The sequence below is a fragment of the Mustela nigripes genome, chromosome 10 (genome assembly GCF_022355385.1).
Source record: "Mustela nigripes isolate SB6536 chromosome 10, MUSNIG.SB6536, whole genome shotgun sequence".
Taxonomy (NCBI): Eukaryota; Metazoa; Chordata; class Mammalia; order Carnivora; family Mustelidae; genus Mustela; species Mustela nigripes.
The window spans coordinates 38,153,532-38,171,419 of record NC_081566.1 but is presented as its reverse complement, the minus strand read 5'-3'; the positions used below and the strand labels follow the sequence as shown (position 1 = coordinate 38,171,419).

Below are 17,888 nucleotides of genomic sequence, written 5' to 3'. Positions count from 1 at the left end.
ACAAAGGAAACCTGCAACGTTGTCGGCTTCATAGAGCATTCCTTCCTTACCAATATTCATATAATATTCAGAATATACATGATAGAAGCATGAAGAAGAGAGAACAGAAAGTTCTTAATTAATCACTCCTGTTTGTTCTCTACTATGATTCTATCCTGTGTTTTTTTGCTTTGTCTCCCATTTTCTTTCTTTCTTTCTTTTTTTAAAGATTTTATTTATTATTTTTTAAAAGATTTTATTTATTTATTTGACAGATCACAAGTAGGCTGAGAGGCAGGCGGAGATCCCAAGTAGGCAGAGCAGCAGGCAGAGAGAGGGGGGTGGGAAGCAGGCTCCCCACTGAGCAAAAGCCCGATGTGGGGCTCAATCCCAGGACCCTGAGACCATGATCTGAGCCGAAGGCAGAGGCCCAACCCACTGAGCCACCCAGGCGCCCCTCCCATTTTCTTTCTTAGACTTGGAAGTCTGTGCCACTCTGAACTGATTAGATATTTGTTTCAAATGTGAAGACTTTTTTTTAAAATGACAGAGGTATGGTACCAAACCATGAGCCTAAACCAGGGATCAGCAAATGCTTTCTAAAAGACAAGATGGCGGTGTGCCTGGGTGGCTCAGTGGGTTAAAGCCTCTGCCTTCTGCTCAGGTCATGGTCTCAGGGTCCTGGGATCGAGCCCCACATCGGGCTCTCTCCTCAGCGGGGAGCCTGCTTCCCCTCACCCTCTCTGCCTACGTCTCTGCCTACTTGTGATCTCTGTCTGTCAAATAAATAAATAAAATCTTTAAAAGAAAAAGACAAGATGGCAAATATTTCAGGCTTTGCGTGCTTTGTTGCAAGTACCCAGCCATTATAGTGTGAGAGTGAGCGATACCTACATTTGCGTGCTTGTGTTGCAACAGAAGTTTACAAAAGCAGGTCTTGCTGTATTTGGCTCATAGTGAGCCCTGGCCTCACCTAAAGTCATAGATTTCTAGACTCTAAGTCCTTGAGGGCAGGAATGGTGTCTAACACATATATCAGGTACAAAGAAATGTCTGTTAAATAAATAAATAAGAAAATATATTAATAATTAATAATAAGAAATATGATAATATATTAATATTATAAATATATATTTATATATAGTAAGTATATATATATTTATATATAGTGAGAAATATATTATTATAAGAAATAAGTATAGAGGCCCTCAGACAAATCCATCAGTAATTTTATATTGAATGCAGCTAGTCACAGGCGGAGTGCTCAGTGCTGACTCCTCCATGGTCCAAGGATTTGGGCTTCTGGCTCTTGAATGATAAACCTGTAGCCAGGCTAGTGACTTCTAAGACCTACCTCTTCACAACTGAACTTCTTTTGAGTCAGGATCTGTCTTTCAATGATATCAGAAGCATGTTTCCTTTTTAACAGAACATATAATAATGGCATGTTTCACAATTTATGTGTGATGAAGTGATATTAAATTTGGAAAAAAATCAGGTATTTCTCACTTGGACCTCCAGGTCAAAGAGTGACCAAAGAACATACTCACTTACATAAGAACTATGTTGTTTACAAAGCTAATAGCATTTGTATCTTAAGTGCAAGGTTGTTGCTTGCTTTAATTTTCAAAAAGTGTGAACATTCATGGTGAATTAATAGACAAGACAGAATCAAGTAGGTTTTCATCTTTGGGGAGGTAATGGCTTTCAGAATCATTTTCGTTCTCTCTCTTTTTGTAAACATTTTATTATGTATTTATTTATTTATTTATTTATCAGAGAGAGAGACTGAGAGAGAGAGAAATCACAAGCAGAGGAAGCAGCAGACAGAGGGAGAAGCAGGCTCCCCACTGAGCAAGGAGACTGATGCAGGACTCGATCTCAGGACCCTGGGATCATGACCTGAGCTTAATGCAGATGCTTAAAAGACTGAGCCACCCAGGCATTCCCAGAATCATTTTCTAAGTCATAGTTTCTTTATCTTGGATAAGCAAGAATCTGTTGACACTGAAATTATCAGTGAAAGGACAGTGAAAGGACAATTTTTGACTGTTGGATTCTCTTTGAAAGTAGTTATAAGAGAAATGAAGAGATAGATTTTCATACAAATCAGGACGTGTATTCTTTTCTCAAGCATTCATACTGCTTTTTAAGTTGTTTATGTTTTCAAAGATACGTTAAACCTAAGAAAAGCAATGAAATAGTTGATTCAGTCCAAGAAATGTTTACTGAGCACCTACTGCGAGTAGGTATTGAGTTGAAAGAAGCTAAAGTTGTGAGCAGGCTTGGGTCCCTGGTGGAGAGCTTGGCCACCCAAAACTCCATGTGGAAGAAACATGGAGCATTCAGGAGACTTCTCATTCTTTTTCATGTGATTAGAGCCATGTGATGGCACCTTACACTCTGGGGACTAGATGTGTGTTTTGTTTATCCTGTGAGATTTGTGACTGATCTTTTGTAAGCTTTGTTTTCTCTCGGAGAGCACAGCCATTCACTAGGAAGGAAGGAAGGAGGGAGAAAGGAAGGATCTCTGCCTTTGGGCATCTGGGCGGGACCTGGACCTCTGCTCCCTTAAGCTCCTGATGAGGGGTAGATAAATAGTTTATGTATTTATTCTCCTCTGCTCAAGAAAGGACATGTCTGAAATCGTCCAAGCAAAAGATGGAGAGCAAGATTCACCAGCCTGGGGACAAAACCCTAGCTGGTTTGGAGAGCGTGGAGCTCTCGCTGGGAGCCTGAGGGTTTCTCTGGGATGTCCCCAGAAATACCGATGTGAGATGGGCTCCTCACCCCATATTTGCAAAGCCACTGCTGTTCCCTTCCCCCACATCCACACTCCCAATGGGGGGTGCTAAAGGAAGCCTGAAAACCCGTGCCCCTGAAGTCATAGACGCCCATGTTGGCACTGATGGGACGACAGGAGCTGGTGTCCGTCCCCGACCCCTTGAGAAGTCCCCGACAGAGAGACAGAAGGGAGACAATGTGCTGTTATTGGGCTGCGAGAGCTCAGAAGCAAACATACAGAATTAATAACCAGTATTTCATGAACCGATTACAAGACAAGCAGGCTTTGAGTTTCCCTATTCCCCTGTAATTATAATGAAGTGTGTTCAAACATAAAACTATGTGCAGTCCCAATTTTTGCCGAAGTCCCTTCCTTAAGATTAAAACAGTGCTTACCCACCATCTGCTTTGGAGCCTTCCCTGTATCTTCACATCTGTTAGGAGGCTTTGTTGCATATCAGATTATATTTGGGAAAGTTTTCCGCAGTGCTGCAAAAACAGGAAATTGGCATCTTTGTGGACCATAAATCAAAGTTGGATGGAAACCCCCTTCTTTTGACTCGCAGGGTGCCAGCTAAGCTCTTGCTGCTTCTCGTGAAAATAAACGCAGGAAGTTCTGAGGATGCTTCTGCAGAGCTAAAAAAAATCACATCGATATAAAATCCCTCGGTATCAACTCCCAGCACACGGATACCTTATTTGGCCATGAGTTTTCCACAGAATGAGGTAATACAATAGCAGCTTTAATATTAGGGAAAAGAAGGACACTTCTTATTGTTACCTGGTTGATCCTAGAGAGCATGTTTTTTCTCTCTTCAGTGTAATGGCCTCATCCCACCTCCTTTTGTTTTTTTCTTCCCACCACTTTTTTTCCCAAATTCCACCATGTCTTGACCTCATACCTTTTTGTCCCTTCCAGGCCCTCGTCTTCCGGTCTCTGATCTGCCCTGTGAATCGCCTTTGGCTTACGAATTCCCGCTTCTCAGGCGTCCGTGGTCCTCTGTGGTTCCACCTCTTACACCTTTGTAAGGGGCATCCACATTTCAGTGTCAGCCCGCCCATGAGATTCTCCTCCACTCGTAACATTTCAGGCAGCAATATGGCTGGACAAGGTGTCTGCCTTGCATTCCTGAAAATAAACCAGATCCTCCTCTGACTTCAAGTTAGAATGAGATGAAGTAAAAGTAAATGAAGAGAGAACAGGATGAGAAGCAGAAACCACTGAGCTACTTTTATTTGTCTGCTTGGTTATGCCAAAGTGATTTATTTTATTTTATTTTAAAGTAGGTTCCACACCCAGTGCAGAGCCCAGCTGGGGCTTGAACTCACAACCCAGACATTGAGACCTGAGCTAAGATCAAGACTTGAGCTACCCAGGCGCCTCCCCAAAGTGATTATTTTTATTTTTTATTTTTTAAAGATTTTATTTATTTATTTGACAGACAGAGATCACAAGTAGGCAGAGAGACAGGGGCAGGGGGGAGCAGGCTCCCCACTGAGCAGAAAGCCTGATGCGGGGCTTGATCCCAGGACCCTGGGATCATGACCCGAGCTGAAGGCAGAGGCTTTAACCCACTGAGCCACCTAGGCGCCCCAAGTGATTATTTTTAAAGATGTGAAATAATCATGCGGTCATGGTGTGTTTCCTTGCTTTTTCTTTATGTATCTATTTCATCTGAAGTTGAGAAAAAGGAGATTTATTCCAAAGAGTCAGGCCGGCTGGTGATGAAATGAAGAAGTAGACACAAAGTTTGACGGTCCTTCTCTTCCATGTTTTGTTTCGTAGACTGTGTGTGAATCCAAAAGGAAATACACAGCCTGTGGTGAAATGCCTGGGCTTTGCGTTCAAGTGCAACTGGGTTGACCTCCTGGCCGGGCCACTACCGGCTGTGTGACCTTGGGATATGCACAGTATTTGTCCTACAATAGCCCTCTCCTGCCCACGTTGTAGGGTTGTGGTGTGAATAAAAGGGGACAATTTAACGAATAAGGGCTCAGCACTTGGAAGGGTGCAATCTCTGTTCATCATCCTTGTCCCTATTTTCATAACTGACACTGGGTGTTGGGTGGGTGGAAGAGTCCCACGTGTTCTGTGTGTCTGGCTGCCCACCTGTGTCAAGAGACACGAGGACTCCTCTTCCTCCCGCAGGGGGTCACAGCCCTTTCAGGCTCCTTTAAGGGAGCTCGGAGGATGAGCGAGTCCTGGTGGGCATTGCCCAGGGAGCTGGGCTTGAATCCAGGCCACACAATGGTCATAGGAACATTTGACACTCAGATAATACAAGGCCACAAGGCAAGAGCAGAGGGGGGATAAAGCCTATTAGAGCAATACTCAGGGGCTGCGGGACACGTGTTTCCACATTTATTTATAGCAGCTCAGTCCACCTCCGCGCAGAGAGCTTGGGCTGGTCCTAATTTGTTTCTGGGGAAAATCCTTAGGACAAGATTTTTGTTGTTGTTTTTTGGGGGGGGGGGGCAGACAGAGAGGGAAAGAGAGAACCTTCAGAAGGGTCCATGCATTGAACTAGAAAGTATTATGCTGAGGGAAATAAGTTAGCCAGAGAAAAACAATTATCATATGATCTCACTCATGTGTGGAATTGAAGAAACAAAACAGGAGCACAGGGGAAGGGAGGGACAAATAAAACAAGATGAAATCAGAGAGGGAGACAAACCATAAGAGACTCTTTAAAAAAAAAAAAGATTTTATTTATTTATTTGACAGAGATAGAGAGGGATCACAAGGAGGCTAGAGGCAGGCAGAGAGAGAGGGGGAAGCAGGATCCCCGCTGGGCAGAGAGCCTGATGTGGGGCTCGATCCCAGGACCTGAAACCATGACCTGAGCCGAAGACAGAGGCTTAACCCACTGAGCCACCCAGGTGCCCTCGTAAGAGTCCCTGGGTGGAAGGTTGCTGGAGGGGAGGGGGTGGGGGGATGGGTAACTGGGTGACAGGTATTAGGGAGGGCCCGTGATGTGATGAGCACTGGGTGTTCTGATGAAACTGATGAATCATTGAACTCTAACTCTGAAACTAATAATACATGGTATGTTAATTACTTGAAGTTAATTAAAAAATAATAATAATTTTTAAAAAATAATAAGTCTCCATGCTCAGCACGGAGCCTGTCACAGGACTCAGTCTCACGACCCTAAGATCATGAGCAGAACTGAAACCAAGAGTCAGATGCTTAACTGACTGGGCCACCCAGGCACCCCAAGATATTTTTTCTTTGCAGTTTTTTTTTAAATTTTAAGATTTTATTTATTTGTTTGACAGATAGAGATCACAAGCAGGCAGAGAGGCAGGCAGAGAAAGAGAAGAAAGCAGGCTCCCCTGGGAAGTCATGATCCCAGGGTCCTGGGATCAAGTCCGGCATGAGACTCTCTGCTCGTTGGGGAACCTGCTTCCCTTCCTCTCTCTCTGCCTGCCTCTCTGCCTACTTGTAATCTTTCTGTCAAATAAATAAATAAAATCTTTAAAAAAAAGGTTTGGACACTTAATTGAGACACTTTGGCGACCCTAGTCTGTGTTCTTTAAATGTATTTCCTTAACTAGATCATTGCCTGGCACATAGTAGAGGCTCAACTAATATTTTTCAGGTGAGAAATACTGGATTAATAAACAAATTGTTGGGAGGAGGTGGGGAGATGGGGTAACTGGGTGATGGACATTAAGGAGGGCTGATGTAATGAGCCCTGGTATTATAGAAGACTGATGAATCACTGACTTCTACCTCTGAAACTAATAATACATTCTATGTTAAGTAATTGAATTTAAATAAAAAAAATAATCAAACTGTTTTTTCCTTCAGTTAAGATATTTTTATGGATGTCCTGGTTTTTTCTGGTGTAACCTCTTTAACTGCTCTCTTTTGCCGGGTGGCAGGGAAAGCTGTAGGGGCGGGAGGAGATGCCAAGTACAGCAACTGCATCGGGATTACCTCACTGAGCCAAGGGGCATCTTGCCCCTCACAGCGGAGGGCTATACGTGGGGCACCAGCACGTCCGCCACCTCGAGCTCCCCCGCCCCTGCGACACAGCAGATGGTGAAGGAGCAGTTCTGGATGCATGGCTAGAATTTTCAGAAAGTAGACACTTTCTTTTTTGGAGCATTAACTCCTGCCTGATGTAAAGATGAGCCGGTCTAACATGTCTGGCAGGCTGTGACTTCTCTCTCGCCTCATGCATAAACACCGAAAGGAGCCTTGTAAATTCGTCTCTTTGACTCTGAGGTCTCTGGAGTTGGCTGGATCTTGGCTGTCAGTATCTCATCATGCTAGCAGACTTCAAAGACACAGCACATTTTTTTTTCCGGGAGCGAGGATGTGAGGAAAAAGATCTTTCTTGAAGGTTTGGACCCATCTGCTTGCATGGCCATGCTGGAATCTTAGACTGTCCATTCTAGAGGGCCATTAACGGCCACCTGCTGGAGGAATCAGATCCCCAACACTAAGGTCAACCCCAGCTTCAGGTGGAACAGTTTCTGCGAAATCACCAGCTGCTAAGAAGTTGGCTTCATTTTTGGAAAGCTTTGACTGTAGACATTTCTTTCCTTCACACTGTGCTGAACTCTTTCTCTCTGTGACACCCACCTCTTTGACTACTACCAGTTTTTGTTCCTGGTGCCGCAAAGCACCTTTCCTCTCCCTTCTGTAGCTCTTTCTTCGGATGGTGTGCAGAGATGCTGAGCACCTTGTACCAATAAAGTAACGCCATTGTCACTGTCTCGTTCTTTGGATTAATCCCATGCTCAGGATGGGCGTCAGGATGCCATCACACATGTGAGCTGTCCCTGAAGGAAACAGGAAATTCATTTGGGATACTGAGTTTGGAGTGGATGAGCCTGCTGGGTGAGCACTAGCTGATCTCAGTTTTGGCCCCACGAAAACATCCAACGTCAAGGAGACTGGGGAGCGCTGTCCTTATGCTTCCGTGCTGCACCTGTTCAGTTCACCAGCGCTGGGCCAGTGGCTGTTCCAGGCTCTGCCCTGGCCCTGTGCTCAGAGGGGCAACCCCGAGAGAAACACAATGAGAGCAGAGTATCATTCCCATCAGAGGCCGACGGTCTAGAGAATGGGGTCGGTTGACTTTGGCGGGGGGACTTGTATGGTACCGGGCAGCAAGGAAGATTTCTCCAAGTCTAGTCTCAGTTCGCTGAGCCACTGGGGAACATGCCTAGAAGCTCAGAGGCAGGAAAGAACAGGTTATGTTCAGCAGCAAGTAGCTCAGTGTGGTGGGTATGTTTTGAGGAGTGGAGTCTGGGAAGGCAGGCAGATGCTATGTCCTAAAAGGTCTGAGGTGTGAGGTCTAGGAGGGCAGGTTGGAACTTTTTCCTACAGCTATTAAGCATCATAGGACTGGAATCGAAGGAGTGAGATGGTCAGCTCTGGGGTAGGAAGACACTATGACTGCTCCAGGGAGAGAGGCTTGGAGTGGTCTGAGACTGATGGCAGGAGATCAGCCCAGAGGTTGTTGAATAGTTTTAGCTGAGAAATGCTAAGGGCCTGATCTGAAGCTGCAGAGGGAGGACTGATTTGAGAGAGATACAGAAAGTAGTGAGCAGGACTTGGATACCAAGGTAAAGTGGGGGTGGGGGGTTGCGGGTACATGAAGAAAAGCAGGGGTGGCCCAAGGTTGTGGGAAATCTGGAGGGGCTTTACTTCTTGTTGCGAAATTTCTGGAAGCTCTGGCACAATCGGAGCTCACTGGGATGGGCTTTTTCCTGAGAGTGGGGGCTGACAGAGCTGGTGGATCAGGTGAGACAGGAGCGTTGTGGTCTGCGGTCCAGAAAGGTCAAGAATTAGATGCAAATCAGGTATCAATGCACTGTCTCCTTTTGGTCCGTTCTGACTGACATGGTCTTGAGCACAGTCTCAGATCCAGTGTCCCAGGGAATCTGGCCCAGCATCTGTGATACGTCCTGGGCAGCCTGGGGTCTGATGGATGCTGGTCTCAGCGCAGGAATGGAGTGTGGAGGGTTCAGCATGCTTGAGTCTAGTGGGTTCTTGGTTATATAGTGTCAGACTCATACTGGGGGGACGCCTGGATGGCTCAGCCGGTTTAGTGGCTGCCTTCAGCTTGGGTCATGATCTTAGGGTCCTGGGATTGAGTCCCGCATTGGGCTCAGCAGGGAGCCTGCTTCTCCCTCTGCCTCTGCCTGCCACTCTGCCTGCTTGTGCTCTCTGACAAATAAACAAACAAACAAACAAAATCTTCAAAAAAAACCCCTCATACTGGGGACACTCAGTGATTAGTCTAATTGCACTTCTTTTTGCCTCTTTTTCTCTTTTCTAACAACAATTACACATAAAATGTTTCAGAGATGGGTTCTCCAAGTTTTTCTGCAAACCAGCCAGTAACTGCCTGCTATCAGTCACCAAATTATTAATTCCTACCCTAACATAAAACAAATACCTCTGTGAAGCAGTTAAAGTATTCCAAGAATATTTATTTTGAGTGACTAAACTATACACTTCCTGTTCAGTGTTAAGGAAAATTGGTCTTTATTATTCCAGGGAAATGTCAAGATCACTAAGTATCATAGCATTTTGACCTGTGTTATGTTGAGCAAATTCTCCACATGTTTCTCATAAAAATGTACATCAGAGATGGTTTCAAACTGAATGTCAAACTTCGTTAAAGGTACAGACCTCTTCAAAGTTATTGTAAATATCAAATGTAAGAATCAAACACACATTAGTGTGAGCCATTTTTTTTTCTTAGAGGCTCTATCATGCTGACACATTTAGCAACTTTGTGTCATTCCAGGTGATGGAGTGAAGCCTCTGGTCTCATCAGAATGACTTCTGCAGGCTGCTGGCTTGGGCTTTGGAGAAACTCCCTCTCCACCAAATTTTTTAAAAAGTGTGTATAACCACTGGAAACATTTTACAAACTGGTGTTCTGGACCCTGCTGGACCTATGTGATATTTACCTGGGTTATACATAATGTTATCTAGCTGCATGCTTTTCTGTATGTAAGTTACAGTTCAACCAAATATGAATACATATTTCCATATTCCATGGAATGTCAAGGAATTTTTTGTTTTAAATAAATTTCTTCCTGGTAAGAGGTTGATGAGGGAGACGTCTTTTGTAGGCCACTCTTCAGTTGCTTAAAAATCTTAGTTCCGTGATCTACTAGAACCTAAATGCAGCATTTTGAATCTGATTCCTTGGTGTCTTTTTGAAGGATCCAAAGAAAAATCAGTGCCTTCTTGGCAAAAAGATTATGACTCCTGCTTATCCTGGGAAGGCAGAGGCAGGACGAAAGGAGATAGCTTTCACCAGACCACAATGTTTCATAAGCATATTGTTTTGTTGTTCTTGTGTTATTTTGAAATAGAGGTCATTATTAATTTCCAAAACGATTTTGTACATATTTCCTTGCTTTAAACATCTCCAAAGTCTCAGTGGTACTGAAAAAGGTTAACTTCTAGGACATATACATTATTGTTTAAGGTTAAACTCCAGAAAACATAAAAAGGCTTTTATTTAGGGTTTTACATCATTGACATTTGTATACGTAGTAGTGATTTGATGCCTGATTTTATCTACTTTTTTTTTTTTTTTGAAGGTTTTTTATATGAGAGAATCAGAGAGGGAGAGAGCACAAGCAGGCGGAACAGCAGGCAGAGGGAGCAGTAGCCCCCCTGCCCCCACCGAGTAGGGAGCCTGATGCAGGACTCCAGGATCATGACCTAAGCTGAAGGCAGTCGCCTGACCAACGGAGCCACCCAGGAGCCCCATAATACCTTCTTCTTTTCAAGCAAATCCTTAGTGTCACCCTGGTTTAGAGAGTGCAGAGCCAAACTGCCTGGGTTCAAATCCCTGCTCCTTCACTCACTGGTTTCTCACTCTACGCAAGAAACTTTAAGAGGAACATAGTAATAGCAGATGGAGCTGTTCTGAAGATCACGTGAATCCACAAAGTACTTGGTAAGCTAATTAGGGGGCAGGGTAGACAAAACGTTAAGACACTTTAAGATATTTCTGCTAACCTGTTATAACAGTAATATAAAATGCTTTTTTCATGTGGAGAGAGGACGCACAGATCGTTTAACGCTTCAGCTACCCAACCTTGGACAAGACTATTCTAGATAACATCTGGAGAGGGGAAAGTTATCTACTCGGGGTGGATTCCACTCCCAGTCAAGGATCTCAATTACTCAGAAGCTTTAGTATCTAATAGAATGAGGACAGCATAAAAACTTTTAAAAATTATCAGGCTGGGCATATCAATATTTATTGAAATACTGAAAAAAAATCCATTTTGTTGAGAAATTCCTGGCAAGAACTGACATGACAATATGTTATTTCACTGATACAGTAAGAAAACGCCAACAAGTAACCGACTTCACACTCGAAACATTGCATGGATTCAGGTCCAAGGTAGCGGATCTGCAGTACAAATGTTCAGACATTACAGATTGTCTGTTTACAAACAGAGACCAACTCTAATAAACCACGCTAAGCCAAAAAAACGTTTATATCTGAGTCTGCTTTTACTAATGAATCCTGTAACTGGTAAGGCAGTTTAAGGAAATGTCTCGTGGCAGACAGGTTAACAGCGAGCACTAGAGAAATATCCCTGGCCAACTGTGGATGGACCACAGTCGGCTGGGGTACATTCTTGTTTATCAATTTCTGGTGGTTTTTTTTTTTTCCCCCCCAATTTCTGTTCTTGATGTCACCAGGAGTGTGGACCTAACTCTCCGTGTTGCCCGTCTTTCTTTCTAACTGCATTTAGGATGGAATTTGCTAGTTTAACAACATACCAGTAATTTGACATTTCCTAGGTTTTATTTTCAGCAGAGAGTACTACTGTGTTATTTAAAATAAGAGAACATGGACTTACAGAATCAATGTACTTAGGGTTGGTTTTTTTTTTTTTTTTTTTTTGCAATGTTAAAGACCCTCCAAATAACTATCCCACCAATCTCGTAAATGCCGCCACCCATGTTCCACACACAGGACGCAACCATTTCAGTGTTGACAACACCCATCCCTCTCCACAGGTCTTCTAGCCAAGTTGTTTTTTAACGGGGGAGAGTAAGGATACTGCCGGTCCACTTAAAGCTTTGGACATGGACTCTGATCAGCTCTTTTCCCTTGTCCTTTGAGCTGCGATTACAGGTGACTGAGACTTTGCACTGAGGAGCTGTGAACACTCCGTTCAGCGAACGTGTACCCTTCATGTGGATGAATATTAGAGGCGATTAAAAAAATAATAAAATAATCCTTTTGTACACACAGAAGTAGTAACTCATATCTTTGGTATACAACTTACAATGCTTGTAGAGGAAACCAGGGAAGACTCCACCCTTGTTAAATTTACTTGAAAACAGAGGAAACTACAAGTCACATAATTTACAATAGATATTAAATAAACTACAGTGGTAATTATGTAGATTTACAGACACTGAATCAAGTGGATGATTTTAATTCATTAAGACCCTTCTCTGTCCCTGAACTATGTTCTGCTAACTTGAAGACATGCTACAGTAAACACATATATTTGGTTTCTTCAGTCTTGGCTATATCTTATACAAAGGTGAAACCAAGGAACAATAAATTAGCATCATCATTGTCTACAGTTGAAACTATGATATACAATATAAATAAACTATTCAAAAGCCTGAAACATTTATGAAAAAAATTAAGGGACTAGGAGATACTTTTCAGTTTTTACAGTTTTTACAAGTGATTGTGCCGCTGATAATCTCAAAAAAAAAAAAAATCAAAGTCTAAATGAGATTCTCGTTGTTGATTTTAGTGTCTCACGACATACAATAATTAAGTACTGTTAAAAATAATTACCAATCAGAAAAATAACATCAAGGAAATTACTGCTTTAGCTATTTTGTAATATCAGTTTTCCCTCCCTTCCCCGACAGGACCTAAAAGAATGTAAACACTATCTTTGACTTGAGAGTATTAATACTTTATTTTAAACAAATGTTGATCCACATCTGCACAGCTACCTCTCAGAATTGTGAAATAAGGCAAGACTTCCATACCTGTGGCATTACATGTCAATAATACTGCTATCGTTGTTGGGAGAGTTTGTTTTGCAAGTCTTTGTCCTTCAATATTTGTTCTAGAGCAGACTTTGGTCTATGACTCAGAAAGGTCAGTATCATTCTCTTCCTTCACCTTTTGGGGAAGATTGGGATCTCTTTAGTATCTTTCCAGTCCATCTGTAGGCATCACTGTTGCCATTCTATGTTAAGGGGGTGTTCAACTGCAACAAGCAGGAGACTCGAGACAATTGATAAGCTCACCTTTTCCTTTCTTTTTGCATAGCTTAACATGCTTCGGTTTTATTTTAAACTACTTAGCACTGTGACTATTTGACATCCCAGATTAAAATATATTTCAGGTTTTATTTTCAAACAAACTACAAACTTTGATGGTTCAAAAGATGGATGTACCCTAACAAGCCTTTTGGCAAGAAATTTTCATGAAATCTGACAACGCCAAAGCCACATTTCAGTAACAGAAGCAGAAATAAGGTCTAGCTTGCTTTAGCTATGGAGCATTTGTTTTAAGTTTGTAGTCCTTTCCCTTAATATTAATTAATGCTTATATAAGGTCAGAAGAGGGATACTGCCTGCTTTTTTTTTTTTTTAAACATGAACACATGACAGAACCCAGAACATATTTAAAATGGCAAGCTAACATATTACAGACTGTTCTTATCAACTGTTTGTAGGTCTAAGACACAGACATTCAAAATTAGGCTTCTCATGATTTGGTGGAGCTACTAGTGGGTGTGGCTGAGCACAAGTCCATAAGGACAGGTTCCGTGATCACAGGACAGAAGGTGCTGGGTCCTTGAAAGAAGAGGGAAGGGCTATTACAGGCGCAGCCGATGGATTTTTTTTTTTTTTTTTTTTTGAGTCGTTTTAGTTCAGCTTTACCGTGGAGGCATTTCATAAGCTCAAATCCCCTGCTGTAGAAGCCTAATTAATAACACAGATCAGTTTCTAAATTTCTTCACAGCGGAGATCAGTTTAACTATACAAGAATTGTTCCGTCCGTTTTTATTCCAATATGGTGTTGGTATCCATCCAGGAGTTCAATCCACTCCGTTACCATGTCTTTTATATGGAATCCTTTGGGGATGTGAAGCCTTTGATTCACAGTTTGCAATACAAATACCCTGATACATCATTTATTTGCTAGTAAGTATTTGATTATTATGCCTTTTTAAACTCAATATCTTTAAACCAAGTTTTTAATTAGTGTTGCTTGGAGCAGTTCAGAGTATTTTTTTTTTTTCTTTCTTCCTGTCTTTCCCCCCCACCAATCTCTTTTTGTTTTGAAAGCAGGGGCTGGAACCTAAGCTCTTTTCGCATGCAACATTTCAATAAGGAGGTTGTTGTAGGGCACATCCCCATTCAGGTGCTTGTAGTAGAGATATTCCTCAGCCTGCATGCTGATGGCCCGGATTTCGGGTAGTCGAAGAAGTAGCTGCCCGAATTTCTCTGTTTGCTGTGGGTAGTTGCACATCGTATAGTCCAGCAGGGCAGCATTTACTTGTTCCTGGACACCTTCTACCAGCTGGAAGTTCTCAAGGTTTTTGACATCTGGATTTAAAAAAAAAAAAAAAAAGCACGCTATTTTAATGGCATTTTAATTCCTGTTTACTATAGCCGTGTGTTCAATTAATGGGTGTATTTTCCTCCTGACATAAAGCATACTTTATAAGCTGCTGAATATTCAGTAAGCCCCACTCGCCAAGCTTCCCAGGAAAAGGCTCACAAAAGAGCTTTAGAAGAATGTCTTGTTGAAATTCTGCATATACCTCAAATCAATTAGACACCAATGGATTTTGAGCAAGGTCAACTCTTTTCATATCTTACAAAAAGAAAGGTTTGAGGATTCCTAAAGTAGAGGGATCATAATATATTGCTGGCAAATGAGTCCCTAGAGAAAGACCTATCTTAACCCAGTATATTACACAATTCATATAATTCTGTATTAATTTTTCTGACCCAAGGTGAAATCTGTGTCCAGGGTATGATGTAGTTAATTCTAATAAAAAGTGACAGGGTTCTTGTTTCTGTTTGACATTTTCTAAATGATTCTGAAAGCCTTTGACTTGTCTAGCCTATGCTAATGAACCATCTGGTACACTCCAGTGACTGCCAACAGAACTATTCGCTACTTGGAGCTCTCTAAAATATATATCTCAGTGACTAATGATCTTTATCAAATGAAAGCCCTGTCCTTTAGGCAGAATACGCGCCGGGATGGCCGGTGCCCTTTAACCCGAATGAGGTTTGAAAGTCTGATACTTTCCTTTCCTTTTCTTTCCCCCTGATCCTCGGTCACTCCTACAGAGAAGATGCGACACAGGCATTTCACGCAGCCTAACTCCTGATGATCATCCAGTTGTTTTAAGGCATCTGCCCTAGCGGTCTTTATAAATATTGAACAAGGGAGAAACACAGAATCAAAAAAAGACAGCATGACATACAGATGCATACATGCGCAGCCAGCGAACAAGGGAAAACGGTTTTGTTGGAATTCCTCTTCTGGAGTTTATTTACACTAACTCCAACTTTAATATAATGTGTATATAGGAGTCTCTCGAAAAAAATATATAGATATGTGTATTTACATACATCCATGCTAAGAAAGTAAACAGATGCAGCACCCCTCCAGCCCTGTTTTATTTTCTAATTGGATAAAAATAAATAAGAATGATTCTGAAGAAAACCACATAATCCTATGATTAAAAGGTTAAATGTACTAAACTCAGTTACTAGTTACCATAGTAACTCATACCCAATACTTCTGGCACTGAACTTGGCTGTCAAACTTAGTCTGTACTTACGTGCCCGTCCATTCTGGTATCTCTAAATCCTCTTAAAATAAAATTACTCACTTGCCTCGGGGTGGGGGGGTGGGAGATGGGCAGAATGGGGAAAGGGGTGCGGGAGATACAGGCTGCCCCTTATGGCATGACCGAGTCAAGGAAATAAAGGGCACAACGTAGCACATGTGGTCAGTGACCCTGTACTAGCGTTGCGTGGTGACAGATGACGGCTGCACTTGGGGTGGGCACAGCACAGCACACAGAGAAGCTGAGTCACAATATTGCATCCCTGAGACCAATGAAACACTCTGTGTCAATTCTACTCAAATAAAAAAAGTAACAACAAGCAAAAACAACACAAAATAAACCAAACAAAAAAAAAGGTTACCTTACATCTGCTGTTTAAATGTGTCTGGGATGATTTTCGTGTTTATATTTTGAGCCATAACTTTGCATTCAACATGTTTCCCCCTCCTCATCCCCCAAGTCTCTGCCCCAAATTAGAAACAGTGAGGAATTAGTACTGAAATAGGTACGCAGGGCGAGCATTGGATACCACCATCTATTTCAAAGTGAAATGGGAGAATAAAAAAATCTGATTATTAGTGAGATGTGCCAACAGATAAATGCTAACACTATTAGGATCCGTGTCTTCTAGTGACATTGAAACTGGCAGGCAAGTTGTTGCTCACTTGACATACAGCTAATAAAGCATTTTCCATCTGATCTAAAATATTTTATTTTAAATAATATTATTTATTTATCTGAGAGAGAGAGTGAGCGAGAGAACAGAAGCATGGGGGGAGAGTGAGAGGGAGGGAGAAGCAGACTCCCTGCTGAGAAGGGAACCAGATGCAGGGCGCAAACCCAGCACCCTGGGGTGACCTGAGCCAAAGGCAGATGCTTAAACGACTGAGTCACCCAGGCGCTAATCTAAAATATTTAAAAAACTATCTTAAGTCATTTGAAAATACAAATACATTGAGTTACATCTGGTTCAAAATTACAAAATGTCAATGAATAGAAATGCCCTTGATACACTCTGGCCCGTTATGGGACAGAAGAATTTTACATTCGTGTCAGCCTTGACCCTGTGGCGCACCTTCTCCTTTCAAGGGCTCGCACTCTGGTGATGTGTATGGGTCCTTCATAAAGGATCACTGCAAAGAGCTGACATCATTTAAAAACAGTTCCTCTGAATATTGGCAAATTTCTTGTTGTTTTTTCTTTCTACCCTTCATCCAACCTAAAGAAGACAGAATTCACCTTTCTCTTTTACATACGAGTAGAAGTTGAAAAAGAAAACAAGCCACTTTAGGTGTTACAGTGAGCTAAACACCATTACAGCAAAACAACTGAAATGGTGCATTATTTTATGCTACAATGAAAGATATTCTCACAAGCAGGGAAAGGTAACAAGAGTCACAGAGATTAATAGGGAGGATGGAGGAATTTGCACAGTTTAAAAATGTAAGATAAATGAACAATAGTCTTTTTAGAAAGTTGTTGTTGAAACTTTTTTTGATAAATGTATTTTTTGAGACCTAGGTTCTACCTTCTGTGATAAATTACGCCACTCTGGTAAGAAAAAAAAAATCTATTAAAAAACATAAAACGAAGGAGCATTAGTTCTGGTTTATGTGTTTACTAACATCACAGAATAATCATTTAAAGTCTCCAGATTAGCATGTGCTGGATAATTTCTATAAAAACTGATATAAACTGGTACCTTTCTTCTGAAAGTTTAAAAATATGCCATTTTTCTTCTGAAGGAAAAAACACAGCTTTCCTGTACTTTGGCCTTATCTCTAATTTTTCTCTGAAGTCCATCAGAGTTGGGATGCCTGGGTGGCTCAGTGGGTTAAGCCTCTGCCTTCAGCTCAGATCATGATCTCGGGGTCCTGGGATCAAGCCCCGCATCGGGCTCTCTGCTCAGCGGGGAGCATGCTTCCCCCTCACTTTCTCTGCCTGCCTCTCTGCTTACTTGTGATCTCTCTCTGTGTTAAATAAATAAAATCCTAAAAATAAATAAGTATATATATAAAGTCCATCACAGTTGAAGTCACGTGACTGAATTTTCCCATTAAGCCAATTCTAAGAATTTCTCACAAAATCTGCCAAAACTTATGCTGCTAATAACCCCAAAGGTACTTACTGATTGTATGTTTTGTGTTTACAGAGACAATCTGTAATTTGATGTCAATGACCCTGATATTTAAGCTATACAAGGTGGGAAAAAAAAAAAAAAAAAGAAAGAACAAGATTTTTATGGGATTACTATCATTTATTGACCATGT

General features: G+C 41.8%; 1 protein-coding gene across 3 annotated transcripts in view; it reads right to left on the bottom strand.

Moving 5' to 3' along the window:
- Positions 1–10,971: 10,971 nt before the first annotated feature.
- NR5A2 (nuclear receptor subfamily 5 group A member 2) overlaps positions 10,972–17,888 on the bottom strand; it is a 137,999-nt gene continuing 131,082 nt past the window's right edge. For all 3 annotated transcript variants that reach the window (XM_059413053.1, XM_059413051.1, XM_059413052.1), the window contains one exon: positions 10,972–14,356. In XM_059413053.1, the coding sequence (XP_059269036.1) occupies positions 14,109–14,356 (248 nt within the window). In that variant the 3' untranslated portion in view covers positions 10,972–14,108. The remainder of the gene's footprint in view (positions 14,357–17,888) is intronic.